General features: G+C 40.6%; 1 protein-coding gene and 1 non-coding gene across 3 annotated transcripts in view; one reads left to right on the top strand and one right to left on the bottom strand.

Annotated features, from left to right (window-relative positions):
- Positions 1–13,353, top strand: part of IGSF11 (immunoglobulin superfamily member 11) — a 111,778-nt gene extending 98,425 nt beyond the window's left edge. The window contains exons 5-7 of one of the 2 annotated variants that reach the window (XM_032479720.1): positions 9,055–9,177; positions 9,921–10,071; positions 11,048–13,353. In XM_032479720.1, the coding sequence (XP_032335611.1) occupies positions 9,055–9,177; positions 9,921–10,071; positions 11,048–11,489 (716 nt within the window). In that variant the 3' untranslated portion in view covers positions 11,490–13,353. The remainder of the gene's footprint in view (positions 1–9,054; positions 9,178–9,920; positions 10,072–11,047) is intronic. The other variant, XM_032479721.1, reaches the window with a different exon arrangement.
- On the bottom strand, positions 7,470–7,541 carry TRNAG-ACC. Its single transcript has one exon. It is a non-coding gene; the product is annotated as a tRNA-Gly (tRNA).
- Positions 13,354–15,708: the final 2,355 nt, after the last annotated feature.

Here is a 15,708-nt window from a genome sequence, read left to right as displayed (position 1 = left end):
GTGAGGGTAAAATGGATTAGCTGAGGCATGAGGAGCTGAAATTTGAGTAAGATTCTTAGGGTAAGCCTCACTGAGAAGTTGATTCTAGCAAAGATTTGAAGATGATAAAGGAATGAAACATATGAATATGGGGCTAGAGAGCTTTCCAGGTAGAGGGAACAGCTGTGTGAAGGTCCTGAGGCAGGAGTGTGCCCGGTGTTTTAGATGGACAGCAAAGAAGCCAGTGTATTTGGCATGGCATGAGCAGGGCAGAGAGTAGTAGGAGCTATTATGTCCACTTACAGGTGCTAGGATGGCCATTTATATATATGATTTATGTTTGTTAATTGTATTATTCAAATAGTCTTTATCTTTACCAATATTTCATTTGTTTCAGCTAGTATTTTATGAGAGAGATTTGTTTAAAAATCACATAGTGGGATTGTGGATTTATCAATTATGCTTTTTTAATCCTATCCTAAGCCTCTGAATGTTGCTTATAGGTTGTTATAGCTTATGGATTCTCTATGCTTAATATGCATTTCTGTGTTATTTTGACTATTATTAAAATCCCTGTAGTTGTTTTCTTTGGTTAATTCTTGCTGTTATGTTTCTATTTTATGATTCATTTACTTTTGAGTTTCCATGTTTTAGATGTGTATCTTATAAACAGCATGTCTGAATCTAGTTTGGTTTCCAATCTGCAGTCTGAGAGCCTTTTCCCTTTGGTTGATTGAATACATTTACATTAATTATAATTGTGATTATGGATATACTTAATTTCTAATATCACATTTTATGTTTTCTATTTACCAAGCTCTTTCTTGCCCCCTCCCCCATAGCGTCTATGGATTATTTCAGTGTCCTTTATAAATGATGCATTTTTCCTTCATGGTTCCTAAGAAATCTTCTGTTCTCCTCCTTGCATAATTTAATACTATGAAGCTCTCCTGCTTGCTTGAGAACTCTGTGCAGAACTTGGTGTGGAGATCATAGATGGAGCATCTTAACTGTCACTGAGGTCCCGCAGTGCGTGTTACAAGGGAGAAGACAGGGGCCCAGAGAGGATGCGCAGTTTGTCTACAGCCCACTGATAGAAAACCCCATTCTCCTGCCAGGCTGGGAAGCCTCAGAACTCTTGATTCTCCTTCTTGAGCTCCCACTGCTAATTCCCTTCCCAACGAGAGTGTTTCCATTATTCTCTCATGTGTCTCTAGCTCTGAAGTGAGTCTCTTGAAGGCAGTGTATAGATGGGTCTTATTTTTCCATCCAGTCACCCGCCGTATGTCTTTTGATTGGAGCATTTAGCCCATTGACATTTAAAGTTCTTGTTGATAGGTGTGTCCTTACTGCCATTTTGTTAATTATTTTCTGGTTGTTTTTGTAGCTCTTCTCTGTTCTTTTCTTCTTTTAATCTCTTATTTTGTAGTCTGATGATTTCTTCAGTGTTCTGTTTGTGTTCCTTTCTCTGTAGTTTTTGTGTACCTGTTGTAGGTTTTTGATTTGTAGTTACCTCAGAGTACATATATGTTGACCTATAATTATATTTACTTGTTTTAAACTGATAATCATTTAAATTCAAGCACATTCTAAAAGAGCTACATTTCCCCCTCCCTGATGTTTTGTTTTTTGTCATATTTTACATTTATGTCTATCTCTTAATTATTTATTATAATTATAGTTGATTTTACAGTTTTTGTCCTTTAACCTTTGTGCTCACCCTTTTAAGTGGCTGATTCACAGCCTTTACTGTATGTTTACTTTTACCAGTGGGATTTTTCCCTGCCTATAATTTATTTCTTGTTGTAACTTTTTCATTTTTACTTGAAGAAGACCCTTTAATGCCTCTTGTAATGTCAGTTTAGTATTGATGAACTCTTAATTTTTCCTTGTCTGAGAAGCTTTTTATCTCTCCTTCAATTCTGAATGATAACCTTATGGGATAGAGTACTGTATGTTGTAGGTTTTCTCCCTTTCAGTACATGGAATATATATATGCCACTCTCTTCTGGCCTGCAGTTTCTGCTGAAAAATCAGCTGCTAGTCTTATGGGGGATCTATTGTATGACTTTGTTTTTCTCTTACTGTTTTTAAATTTTTCTGTCTCTAACTTTTGCTGTTTTATTTATGATACATCTTGGTGTGGGTCTGTTTGAGTTCACCTTGTTTGGGACTCTCTGTGCTTCTTGTACCTGGATATCTGTTTCCTTTTGCAAGTTCAGGAAGTTTTCAGCCATAATTTCATCAAATACATCTTCTATCTCTTTCTCTCCTCCTTTTGGGACCCCTATAATGCAAATGTTAGTACATTTGATGTTGTCTTAGAGGTCCCTTAAACTATTCTCATTTTTAGAATTTTGTTTTTATTTTTGCTGTTCTAATTGGATGTCTGATTTGCTGTTCCATTATTCTGTCTTCCAGATGGCTTGTGCATTCTTCTGTATCACCTTATCTGCTGTTAATTCCCTTTAGTGTGTTTTTCGTTTCAGTTGCTGTATTCTTCTGCTTTGTCTGGTTCTTTTTATATTTTCTAGTTCTTTATTAAAATTCTCCCTGTGTTCATCTATTCTTTTCCCAAGTTCAGTCAGCATACTTAACTACTATTGCTTTGAACTGTTCATCAGGTAAATCATTTATCTCTCATTAGGGTTTATTGTCACAGTTCTTTTTTTCTTGTTCTTTCATTTGAAACATATTTCTTTCTCTTCTCATTATGTTTGACTTTCTCTGTCTATATGAAATCCGGTGAAAGAAGTTCTGTCCGTGTGTGGGAACGTCCCTTGACGGTCTGTGTGTGCCCCTTGGCTTTGGTGGGGGACCTGGATCTGAAGTGAGCATGGGCTGTGTCATCCCTGAGGATGTGCTGGCAGCTGCCACCTTGGTGGGAGGTAGGGCTGGAGATGGAGGGGCTAGAGCCAGAGCCTTGTTTGAGTAGGAGCTTCTCACGGGCACAGTGGCCATCACTGCCCTGTTGGAGGTGGGATTGGGGCCACAGGGGCTGGAACAGGAGCCATGAGGGAACTGGGTTTCTCCCAGGGGTGGTGGCATCCTCAGCCTTGGTTTGGGGTATAGCTGGGACCTCAGGGTTCGGGGCTGCACTTCTTTGCTGCTTTCACTTTTTCCCCAGTGTGTGCACCTTGACTAGAGGCTGTGTCAGGGCCGGAGGCATTGGTTCCACACTGCTGGGCTGGCTCCCTCCCAGGTGTGTGCAGGGACATATGCTCAGGGGATGGACAGTCTCTGCCCTGGAGCTAGCGACATCCCCTCCTCAGTGTGTACACCAAAGCCTGCACTGTCAGTGGCTGCCATTGCCCTGGTCAGAGACAGAGCTAGGGTCAGAGCAAGTTCTGTTCTCTCAAAGTGGGCACACTCTTGTTGGCAACAGCAGCTGCCTCCTTAGTGAAGAACAGCTCTGGAACAAGAGTGGCTGGAGCAGGCGGCTGGTGCTGGGTCGGGGTGGGGGATGCGCCGGGGCAGTCCTGGCAAGCTGGCCGGAGCCTGACACGGTTTCCAGTCATCTGCCTCTGTGCTGTTACTGGGAGTAAGCGAAGTGTGTTCACATGCCCTTCAAGAGTGGAGTCGGTTTCCTACAGCCCTCCAGTAAGCCCCATTGGTTTTCAAGCCAGCTAAGGCCACTCATCTTCCTAATGTAGGACCCCAGGGCTGGGCTGCCTAATATGTGGCTCAAACCCCTCACTCCCCAGGGAGGATCCTCGAGCCTGTAATATCCCCCCTCTCTCCTGTGTCCCCTGCTAGAAGGGAGGGTCCTGACCTGATCAGTTCTTCTCTCTTCCTACCAAACTCTGTGTGGGTCTTTCTTTACAAACTTGCTGGTAGAAGAGCCGTCCTGCTGGTCCCCAGGCTGATGTCAGTGAGATTTGTTCTACATGTGGTTGTAATTTTGGTGTGTTCATGAGGGAGGTGAGCCCAGTGTCCTCCTGCTCCACTGTTTGTTCCCACACACACTACAAATTTTGACATTTTAAAGTAAGAAGATCTATGAAGATGACATAAAGATTTATGGAGACTTGGCCAGAAAGGAGATTGGCAAGTTCATGTCCAGATTGTAAAGTCATTATATGACATTCAGAGAATTTGGATATTGTCTTTGAGACTATGGGTAGTGACTGGCCTTCTTATAAAACCAGAGAGGATACTGAGATCTGCATTTTAGAGACAGCCTCAGCAGTCAGGGTGAGCGATTGGAAGCCAGGTCACAAGATAGGAGGCTTTGATAATAGCTCCATCAAGAAGTGAAGAGGGCGTGAACTTAGGACCTGCTCATCCAGATGGAGAAGAGAGAGGAGTCAAGGTGGGATTCACAGAGATAAAAGCCAGAAATCGACAAGACATGGAGCTTGATGATATACTGGGACTCAGAGAAGAGTCAGAGTTAACTCAGATTTCTGTCTTAGGCCATTGAATGAACAGCAGCTATTAACTCAGAGAAGATATACTTAGAGGTTTGCTGGAGGAAAGTAGTGAGTTACTGGTCCTCTGGGACCTCTAGACGGGGACTGAAATAATGATAATGATAACAGATGTTTCTTGAGTGCTAAGTGCCGTTCTCCTTTGAGAATTAAAGCTTAACAGTCAACGTAGGGACATACTGATTCAGAAGAATCTACTGATGTCAGATTAAAAGCCAGACTGTTCAGAGTCAACATTTCTGGGAACCTAGACAGAAATGTGTAGGAGAAAAATTGTCACGATCTAATCAGTCAGTCTCGCTTGTAGCTGTTGTCATGTTGTAAGTGTGTGTTCATGACCCAGTCTGTTGCCAGTGGTGAGTCATTCTCACAAATAAATATTAATGTGTTTTTTATACAAATGCCATGAGTAGCATTCCAATAAATAACAGGTTTCAGAAGCAAAGTAAGTCCTTAGTATTTTGATATGTGATTCTCTGCAGTGTTTTTAATACCAGGGGATCCAAATACTGCATTGTTCAAATATTACCCAGTAATGTTCATTGGTGTTTTCCAGTTTTTGAGTATTTGTCATAGGCGACAGTCCTTTGTAGATACTTTAGTAGCAGAAATGCCAAGAGCAGTAGATGGGAATGTTGCTGTAGATACAGTGACATGAAATCAGAAATGGATTGAGAATCTGAACTGGCAAAAGTAATATCTGTTTCAATGGCAAAACAAAAATCAGGTCAGAAAGACAAAGTGTTTTCATTGTTGAATAAAGAAAATGAGCTGAAAGGAAGCAGTGTGTGTTGTAACGTCTGCCCGAAAGGTGCTTAGGATGTTCTCTTCATGGGGACACGTTCTCTCTGTGCCCCTGCTCCATCCATATCTTAATTCAACCAACATCAACAAAAAGGAAATAAAATTTTCTATGTCTGGAATATTTGGTGTGAGACAAAGATCTAGACTATTGGGTAGTGCACTTAATGCTATATAGTGCTTTTAAATTTTCTTCTAGAATGAGAGTTTAAATATTAAGTATTTGTGGTATTATCTTTGAATTTTTAAATAGATTTTAATTTGGCATTTCTTTTGTGTTAATGTTCCCATTTTTACTTCTTTTTATTAAGTGTTTGTACCTGTTTGAGAGCATTTTTTATATATTATTGAAGTATATATATCATAACATATTGGTCAAATAAGAGTAAACTGTGCATTCATTATTTTTTTCTGCAGAATACTTCTGAAATTTGTATATAAGAAATGACTTTCTGTTTATTATTATGGTCACTCGTTATTATTTAAAAATGCATAAATCATATAAAATATAGAAAAATTTGACTTAGGAATTCTGATCTCTCAACCTCAGGTCCTGAGTAATAATATTTGTTGGGGCTTGCTGCAGAGATGCTCCTGTCTCTGCGTTGCCTTGGCTACACCAACATGCTTCTGGTTAGTCCTCTCTTATCCCTGCATCGTTCCCACCCCTGATTACGTTCTGAGTTAGCTCCAGCGTGGTGTATCAATCTCATTGAAGAACACTTTCTTACATCACTCTGCTCATGATGTCTGTGTCTGTAGAGACCAAGGGGAGAACAGTGACTTCACCATTTAAAAATAACTTTTTACAGCAAGAATCTTTAAACTTTACCTCTTCCTGTATGCCAGAATGCTGCTTAGATCAGCTGTTAAAAATTTCCCAAATTATCTCTACGGAAATGTCAACAAGATCGCTGGTTTGGTGTGAGCTGATCAAATTTCTAGAATTTCAGGATTTAGGAAAACAACAACACAGTGTGTGGAATTGTGGGGTTAGTTGCCCAGAGATTGTGGGTTTTTTCCTTGCATGATGACATTTTGGTAATGTATTGACAATGGAATTTGGCAGATGACTCAGTTTAATACTGACAGCATTGGAACATTGATCACAAGATTAGGGAATATACTATAGATGCACCCCATAGAACCGTGTTGTTTTACTTGTCTTAGTAGAAGCCAAGTCTGTGCATGGTGATTATGAGCTTTTGGACATGGACAGACCTGATTTTATGTGCTGCTACTTGTGTACTGTGTGATCTTGGACAGACTGCCTAGCTTCTATGAGGTTTTTCATCTTTGAAATACAGGGAGTATAAAACTTAAGGTTTTTAAGATTAAATGAGACATGTAAATCTCTTAGTATAGTTAGACACTAAAGGGAAAAGACCCCTTTATTTATTGAATGCATACCTTTCTTGGTGCTGGGTACAGTGATGAACAAGACAAACCCAGTCCCTTATCTTACTGGGACAAGTAGGCAAGAAATTATAATAAATGGGGTAAGTTTCAGCACCAGAGAATACAGGGTGTTGGGGAGCTTATAGGAGGGACATTTAATGGGGACCCTGAAAATCAAATATCACACGGAGGAGTTTCCCTCCAGACTGGCCCAATTATCTGAGTGAATTTGCTGAAAAGCTTCCCCCACACTGGCTGCCATGAGAGATGTTTGTTTTTAAGGAAAAGGAACTAACACAAGTATGAACCAACTAACTAGCCAGTAACTGACTTGGTTATGAACAGGATAATCCAAATGTCCAAATTCATCACTCATCCTGTTCTGGGTAAGTAAGACATCTGTATTATATGGGTTTGACCATTTAAATGCTTCCATTAAAAAACAAATGCAGAAAAATCTCCTTTCCCTGGTCTGTATATTGAAATTAATTTCAGTGTGTGTTTGATGATTCAGAGTTATTTGTTAACACTACCTACTGTGTTATGTTAGAAGACAGAGAGATAAGCCTGAGGGCTGTTGATGTCTGGAGGTCCTTCAGAATTTGCTCATGCTCATTAGATGCCCCTCTTATGTGCCCCTCAGCACCCTGCATCCTCTAGTGCCAGCACTCACCCCGTTTGTTGTCATTTCTTGCCTACCTGTCTCATTAAGGTACAGGGCTGGGTTGGCCTGTCCATCATTGTATCACCATCCTAAGAAATTACCCAGCATACAGAAAGGTGTGCAATAAATATTTTTTGTTTTGTTTTGTTTTGTTTTGTTTTGTGGATGGGAAATAATTAGGTTTATTTATCTATTTTTAATGGTATTGGGGATCAAACCCAGGACCTCATGCATGGTAAGCATGTGCTCTACCACTGAGCCATACCCTTCCCACCCTCAATAAATATTTACTTGTTAAATGACTCTGCTCTGCCCTTGGTCTAATGAGAAATGAAGGTTGCCAGCAGAGACTAGGTAACTCAATCTTTGTTTCGTGTAAAAATTGTCAGCACAGGGTAGAGATAGCTCCAGGCGTTGCCCTAGGAACACATGGACTTAGTGCCACAGACCCATCGGGAGGCTTTTCCACTTGCTCCTAGATGTGTCACTGTTTTGAGTGGTTGAGGTGACTGGATGTGTTATGTTCTGCCTGAGGGAGGCAGTGAAGCCTAGAGCGTGGAGGTAAGACAGCCCTTCCTCCAATTCCAGTTCCTGGTGAGCAGCTGGGTAATCTTACTCCTCATCCAAAGCCTCAGTTTCCTTATCTGTTCAATGGGGTTACTAATAATAATACCTCTGAGAGGCACTGTGAAGATGGAGGTAATAGGTATAAAAGCTTAGCCCAATCTTGGCACTTATTAATAACTATTAACTTTGATTTTTATCACCACTGTAAGTCTTTGCATCTTGTTTATAAGGAGTAAATGAACTATTCTAATGTTGACAAATTACTAAAATGTAAACCACTGATCTATTTCTTGGTAATCTCAGTGTGGTCACCCTGAAAAGGCCCTGCTCAGGTCGCCTGCTGTGGGAGTGTAATTGACCAGCAGCCCCAGTGGCTCCCTCTAGTAGCCACCACTGCTTTGCACCCAGGCCAGGCGTCTCCTGGGCAGCTCCCAGCTAGTCCCTGGGCACAGCGGGGCTGCTGATGCAGGCCTGTTCCCACAGGTGTGAGCCCTTTCACAGGTGACTTTGGCTCAAGGACTCCCATCGGCCTAGTGGAAGCTTCCATGACACTGTGCTGCAGTCTGAGACACCCCTCCCCCCCGGCCCTCCTTCCTTCCCGCTCCCCTTCACCGGGGCCAGACTGTGCTCTGAGCCTGTCCCTGCTTCCCCGGCTTCCTCTCCATGTCCTTTACTGCCATTTCCTCCATGAAACCTCTTGCTTGTCTTGGCACCACTTCTTGGAGGGCCTGGATTTACACAAACAGTTATAATGGTTGTTGGAAGGAATTAACTGTCTACCCCCTCGAGCACAGAGTGGGTAATTTTTCCATCAAGTGTGAAGCAAACATACATTATTATAATGAGTTTAACTTCATCTTCATGTTATGGCATTTCCTCAGAATTAAAGTTCGGTGTTTCTAATCATAAATTCTCTAAAATAGGCATTAGCCACCATTTCCTCAGAGAAGGCTCCCCACATTTAGGACCTGACATTTATCTGCTCAAGATTAAGTTGTAAGATTACCCTTATTTAGGACAGTCTTCTGTAGCTTCGGGTCTTTGACGTGATGTTATGATTTTAGTCTTTAATATTCATGAACCAAAAAAATCTCTCTCCAAAAAAGATATTGATAGCTCTTCACTATTTATTTGTTTTTATAGTCTTCTGCTTGATTTCTTCAGTTTCCTTATTTTTTTCCTTCAATCCTCCCTTGATTATTATTTTTGTGACAGACCAGGTGCAGGGAACAGTCACCATCCGGAACATCAGCGCCCTGTCTTCAGGTTTGTACCAGTGTGTGGCCTCTAATGCCATTGGGACCAGCACATGTCTTCTGGATCTCCAGGTCATTTCTCGTAAGTAGGCAGAATTCTGATGTCCCCTTTGGGTCCAAAATGCCTAAATCTTTGTTAAGCCAGGGAATGAAGAGTTCTGCTTAATTGTTTTCAGGTTGTTTGAAGATTAAATGGAAATTCTTTCGGTTTTCATCATTACTCAGCAATATAACACCTTCTTTATGATAAAATGTCTTCTCCTTGGGACCATCAGAATCAAATCAGTTCTGATTGGATATATACAAATTTGTGATGATCTTATGGTCTTGACAAGACCTTTTTGTATTTTCTCCTAATCCCTGCTTAAATGTTGGGTGCCCAGGTCATAAATAAGCAGTGCAGAAATCTTCTCCTTAGTTGAGAATTCTGGGTTATAATTTGAATTCCAGTTGCAAAAGGGAATGATCTGGTTGTGATGAGGTGATAGGTTATCCCACTGATGGCTGAGTTCATTTGGGGCGGATTAGGCAGATAGATGGGTACCATCTTTTCCCTGCTCTGCCCCTAGGTGTAGCTCTCCTACAGCTGTGTGTTGTGTAATTGTTCATTCATTCAGTAAATGTTTGTGAACCTACTGTGTGTTAGTCCTAACCACTGCGGATACAGAAAGTTAAGTGAGGTTTAACTTTAAATGCATGTGATTCTGCAGGCAATTTTATACATTTTAAGAAGATTCTTTAGTAGACTTACTGTTTATGAAGTTGTGTAAGTATAGTCTATTCTCTCTCTCTCTCTCTTCTTTTTTCTTTAAATATATTTTGCAGCCCAGCCCAGGAGCATTGGACTAATAGCTGGAGCCATTGGCACTGGTGCAGTTATTATCATTTTTTGCATTGCACTAATTTTAGGGGCATTCTTTTACTGGAGAAGCAAAAACAAAGAGGAGGAGGAAGAAGAAATTCCTAATGAAATAAGGTTTGTGTGTCAGATAATTTGTCCTGCATAGCTGATGTCTGTATTTCTGTTCATTTTGGGAGCTAAGATATCTCTGCTAATCTTCTGACAGCGATGGCCATGCCTCATGTCCTCACGCCTCCACCCTCTTCCTGGACCATACGCCTTCCCTCTTCACCCATCTCTTCAGGACACTCCTTGATCTGGTTCAAGACTAGTCTGGGCATCACCTCCTCACCTAAGTTGACTTAGGCCCTCGTTCAGACTTTAAGATGCACATGTTCTTGCACTGATGGCCGCCCTTATCTGACCACAGGCTTCTTGGGTATAGGAGGGGTGTCTTTTTCACATGAAACATCTAGTAGAATGTCTAGTACTCAATAAATGTTAAATGAATTAGTTGACATCTTAAATTAGTTTAGTGACTTCTTTTAGCCTCTTGTAATTCTTAAGGATTTTGACTGTATGCAGGGACAGATTTCATCCCAGCATAAGATTAGTGAGGAAAACCTCTCATCAGCACACCACAGTGATTTCTCAAACCACAAAGTGTGATGAAATCAGGCAAGTCTTAATAGTTTGTTGAAGTTCCCACATCCATAGTTTGATTTCCTAGCTATTTTCCAGCAACTTGCTCAGTGTGTTTTTCATAGACTCTTTTCCTATTTAGAGCAAAAAAAAAAAAATTATACACACACACACATATATTCAGTTATATGGGAAGACATAGTCTTTTAGAGATTTGATACTACTTTTATTACTCTTGGAGACTAAGAAGCTGAGGGAGAGTTTTTCCTAAGCATTGTCTTAAAGGGAATGAATGTCAAAGCCGATGCCAGCGGGACTGCGGTGTTTGCTCTCGTGAGTGTGTGCTCTGTCCTGAGAATTTACATTTCACAGACATATTAGCCCGAACATGGGAAGAGAGTCCTGGGCAGGAGGGGACAGTAAACTTCAAGTCAATCCTAATGACAGCTCTATTTTTGCTCCTTTTCAGAGAGGATGATCTTCCACCTAAATGTTCTTCTTCTGCCAAAGCATTTCACGCCGAGATATCCTCCTCAGAGAACAACACACTGACCTCTTCCAATACCTACAACAGTCACTACTGGAGCAACAATCCCAAAGCGCACAGACACACGGAGTCGTTCAACCACTTCAGTGACTCGCGCCAGTCTTTCTCCCTGCACTCTGGCCAGGCCAACATACCGTCCATCTATGCTAATGGGAGCCACCTGGTCCCGGCCCCACACAAGACCCTGGTGGTGACCGCCAACAGAGGGTCATCACCACCGGTCATGGCCCGGAGCAATGGCTCGGTCAGCAGGAAGCCTCGGCCCCAGCCCACACACTCCTACATCAGCCAAGCCACCCTAGAGCGGATTGGCGCCGTCCCCGTCATGGTGCCAGCCCAGAGTCGGGCCGGGTCCCTGGTATAGGATGGGAGCCAGTGGAGCATGCAGAAAAGAAAAGAAGTGGAGGATGCCCCCGTTCAAGGGGGCGCGTGGGGTGGTGGAGTGCTGGGAAGGACACCTTCCTGACAGCAATTCTGGTAGAAAGCACAGAGGAGAGGGCAGTGCTGTGACCTGGCCACTAAGATCTATAAAATGAACTGGAATCCTCCAGCATGAAGACTCGTTCCCCCACCCCAGATGTCCCAGGATTCTGTTCCAAAAGCTGGATCTCACAGATGTGCCAAGCCGAGGAGAAAGGTATAAGAGCAGAATAGCATTTCAAACCCAAACTGCGGTCCAGATGGGCTTGTTTTTTTGATTCATGCCTAACATAGTAATTTTTCAAGAGACTTAAGTGCCAGATGGAGTTTAAATAATGAAATTTTTTAAAAAGATAGGTGTCCTTAGAAAATATACTGAGCATCTCTGTGATATGTCCTGCCTCTCCCCATCCCCTCTTTATGTAGGGGCTGAATGACATAAATGGTGAGTATTGGTCCTAACAGGACTGGCTCTTGTATCATAGAATCAAAACTTTTTACACCAACAGAATTCAGTAAGGAATGGGGGAAAGCTAGCAACTTCGTTGAGAAGCCCCTTCATATTTATTTATTTATCTCTTCCTGGACCATGAATTTCATATTTGGAATATTGCTGTATTGACAGATTATTGCCTGTCTACGATTTTCTAGGGTCTGTTATAGGTCCATGACAATTACTGTTCATTATTTCCTGGGAAAGTATTTTTTAAAAGAAAACTAATTTTTTTTTAATATATGCAAGGCACCGGGTTAGGAAAGAGAAGACTGTTGTTGACATCACGTCCAGTGACTGTGTTCGCTGAGCCCGCGGAGGCCCAGCACCAGGGGCCTAATTGTGCTGGCGGAGGCAGGCCCTGGGAACTCCTGGCGGCTCTCAGAGCAGGGCTGTCCCGGCCTCCTTGCTGTCCCACCGGCTTCCTCTTAATGAGGGCAGCACCTGGTGCCTTTTGTACTGCAGGAGATAACTTTTCCCTTGTTTGACAAGTCGAGGGTACTAGGTCATTACAGGGAGGGCAGGAGTTGCTTTGTTTCCATTTTCTTTCAAAATGATTATTTTTGCAAAGGAGAAAAGACTGAGACAAAAGGGATGAGATGCTCCTGGGAGGGTCTGCCCTGTATTTGTCACAGCTCAGGGTTGCAGTTTTGCCCAAATGCATTTTACACCACTGTAAAGAGACTCTTTTTGGGATTAATTACCTGGCCTTGGTGTTCACCAGATACTTTACAAACTCCCCACTCTATTTTGTGCCATGTAGACCTGGCCATACTTGTATTGGTGACTATCTCGCCTTAATCACACTTTAAGCAGCACACAAGTGATTTCTTTCCAGATTTGTTTCCTAAATTCTTCATGATGCTGCCCCTGTGATTCGACAAGAGCATCTTTTCTTTCCCCGGTGGTGTCTCTCCCTCCCTCTTCCTACTGTGCTCTTTACCCTCTTTTCCTGCAAGCATAGTTGTCGCAAGGAGTGGCCTCCTGGTTTTCAGACTTACTTGAATAATGGAAACCAACAGCAGCTGCACACACTACTTTTCGAAGAGGGCTAAGCTCAGAACCTAACCATTGCAACCATTCCAACATTGATGAAAAGCTGAATTTACTTTAGCATTACTTATTTTTTCCGTTTGATGGTTCTCGACTTTGTAAAAATTTAAATAAATGAATGTCTATACTTTTTATAAAGAAAAGTGAAAATACCATGACAGAAAAGATGATACTATCAGATGTTGTTTAGAAAGCGTTTATCTTGCATTTCTTTATTCTTTCTAATTATCTAAAATCCAATAAAAGTTTATTCATATAAAAACAAGTTGTCATTAATTATCTACTAATGAATGTCTCATTTTGTATTTAGTGTTCTCTTAATGTTATAAGTATTTTCCATTCTGTTTATAGTATTCATAATAATTTTTACTGAGCAGTCCATGAACATATTCCAAAAATTACTTAGCTCTACTCTTACCATTAGAAATTTGAGTCCATTTGTCACATGGATGACTGAAGATGTAATGATCCTTTTCACACATTGAGCTCTTTTCACATTTCCTATATGGGAGTTCATGAAAACAGGATTCAGGACTGTTTTTTTTCACCCCTGAATCTCTCTCACACAGCACAGTGCCTAATATGGCTATCGAGTAGAAAAATGATGATTTTGGAACTAACGTTGACAAGTCTCAGTTCAGGAAGTTATGGTCATGATTGTAGCTCTTGCTATATATTGGATCATTCCCTTAACTCTTTATTTTGAGATATTTACTTATTTTCATGCAGTTTATTAGAAATAATAGAGATTCCTATAATTTCTCCAAATGGTAATGTCTAACCTAACTAGTATACAGTATTACACATGCACATGGGTACAATCCATCAGCCTCATTCAGATTTCAACCTTGAACATGCACTCTGCGTGTGTGTGCTCACACATGTGTGCATTTGGTTCTGTGTAATTTTATCACGTGTAGATTCATGTGGCCACCACCACAGTCAAGTTACTGGATTCCTTGAGCTGTTATTTTATAGTCATAGCCACCTCCTTCCTCTCCAAGTCCCTGATCCCTAATCTGTTCTCCATCTCGATAATTTGTCATTTCAAGAATGCTATGTAAGTGAAATGCAGTATGTAACATTTGACGATTGGCTTTTCTTTACACTCATCATAGTGTTCTTGAGATCCATCCAAGTTGTTGCATGCATCAGTAATTTATTCCTTTTTGTTTTGTTTTGATTTGGGGGGGTAGGTAATTAGGTTTGTTTGTTTATTTGTTTGTTTAATGGAAGTGCTAGGGATCGAACCCAGGACCTCATGCATGCTAGGCAAGCACTCTACCACTGAGCTATACCCTCCCCTTAGTTCATTCTGTTTTATTACTGAGTAGGATTTCATGGAATGGATATACCTCAGTTTGTTTAACCATTTACCCATTGAAGGGTATGAAGGATATTTGAGTTTTTCCAGGTTTTCGCTATTGCAAATAAAGCTGCTGTGAATATTTCTTCTTCTTTTTTTTTTTAACAGGTTTTTATGTGAACATAAGTTTTCATTTCTCTAAGATAAATGTCTAAATGTATAGTGACTCGAGCACTGTTTGTTGAAAAGTCTATCCTTCCTCCAGTGAATTGCTTTTGCACCTTTGGAAAAAATAATTTGAGGCATATTTGTGTGGGTCTCTATCTGAGTTCTCTAGCTCTTCTTCTGATCTTTGTGTCTGTTCCTTCCTTCCTCCCTTCCTTCCTCCCTTCCTTCCTTCCTTCCTTCCTTCCTTCCTTCCTTCCTTCCTTCTCAGCACAGTCAACACTGTGCTTACTCTTATAACTAATTAGCAAGGTTTAACATCTAGTAGAGTGGTTTCTCCCACTTTCTTCTTCTTTTTCAAAATCATTTTAGCTTTTCTAGTTCCTATGCCTTTCTGTATAAATTTTAGAATAAGATGGCCTATGCCTACAGAGCACCTTGCTGTTGTAATAGGAACCACATTAAGCCTGTAGATTGGGAAGAACTGGCATCTTTACCATACTATTTTCTAGTCTGTGAACATGTTATCTCTCCTGTTATTTAGGTCTTCTTTGATTTATTTCATCAGCATTTTCTACTTTTCAGGTATAGATCCTCTACATTTTGTTGGATTTATCCCTAAATATTTAATTTTCTTTGAAGCAATTGTAAATGTTACTGTGTTTTAAATTTTCGTTTCTATTTGTTGTTAGGAAATAGAATTGTGAGTGAATTTTTTGTATTGATTTTGTATTCTTCAACCTTGCTGAATTGACTTCTTCAGAGTGTTTGATTTTTTTGTTTGTTTTGTGGCATTTCTTTTTTTTTTTTTTTCTTTTTTTGGTAGATCTTTTGGGATTTTCTACATAAATAATCATGTAATCTGCAGATAGAGATTTTTTTAAAATTTAAGTACAATCAATTACAATCAGATAGGGACATTTTAATTTCTTCCTCTGTATGTGTCTTTGTATGTCTTTGTCTTTGTATGTCTTTTCTTTTTCTTGCCTTATTGCAATGACTAGAATTGATAGTTCTATGTTAAGTTAATGAGTGTAGTATCCTTCCCTTGTTCCCAGTCTTGGGGTTCGGGTGAGCATTTATTGTTTTACTTAAGTATGATATTAGATGTGGTGTTTTATAGATGCTTTTTATCAATTTAGGAAG

Source organism: Camelus ferus, chromosome 1 (genome assembly GCF_009834535.1).
Source record: "Camelus ferus isolate YT-003-E chromosome 1, BCGSAC_Cfer_1.0, whole genome shotgun sequence".
NCBI classification, from domain to species: domain Eukaryota; kingdom Metazoa; phylum Chordata; class Mammalia; order Artiodactyla; family Camelidae; genus Camelus; species Camelus ferus.
This window is presented reverse-complemented; position numbering and strand designations above follow the sequence as displayed.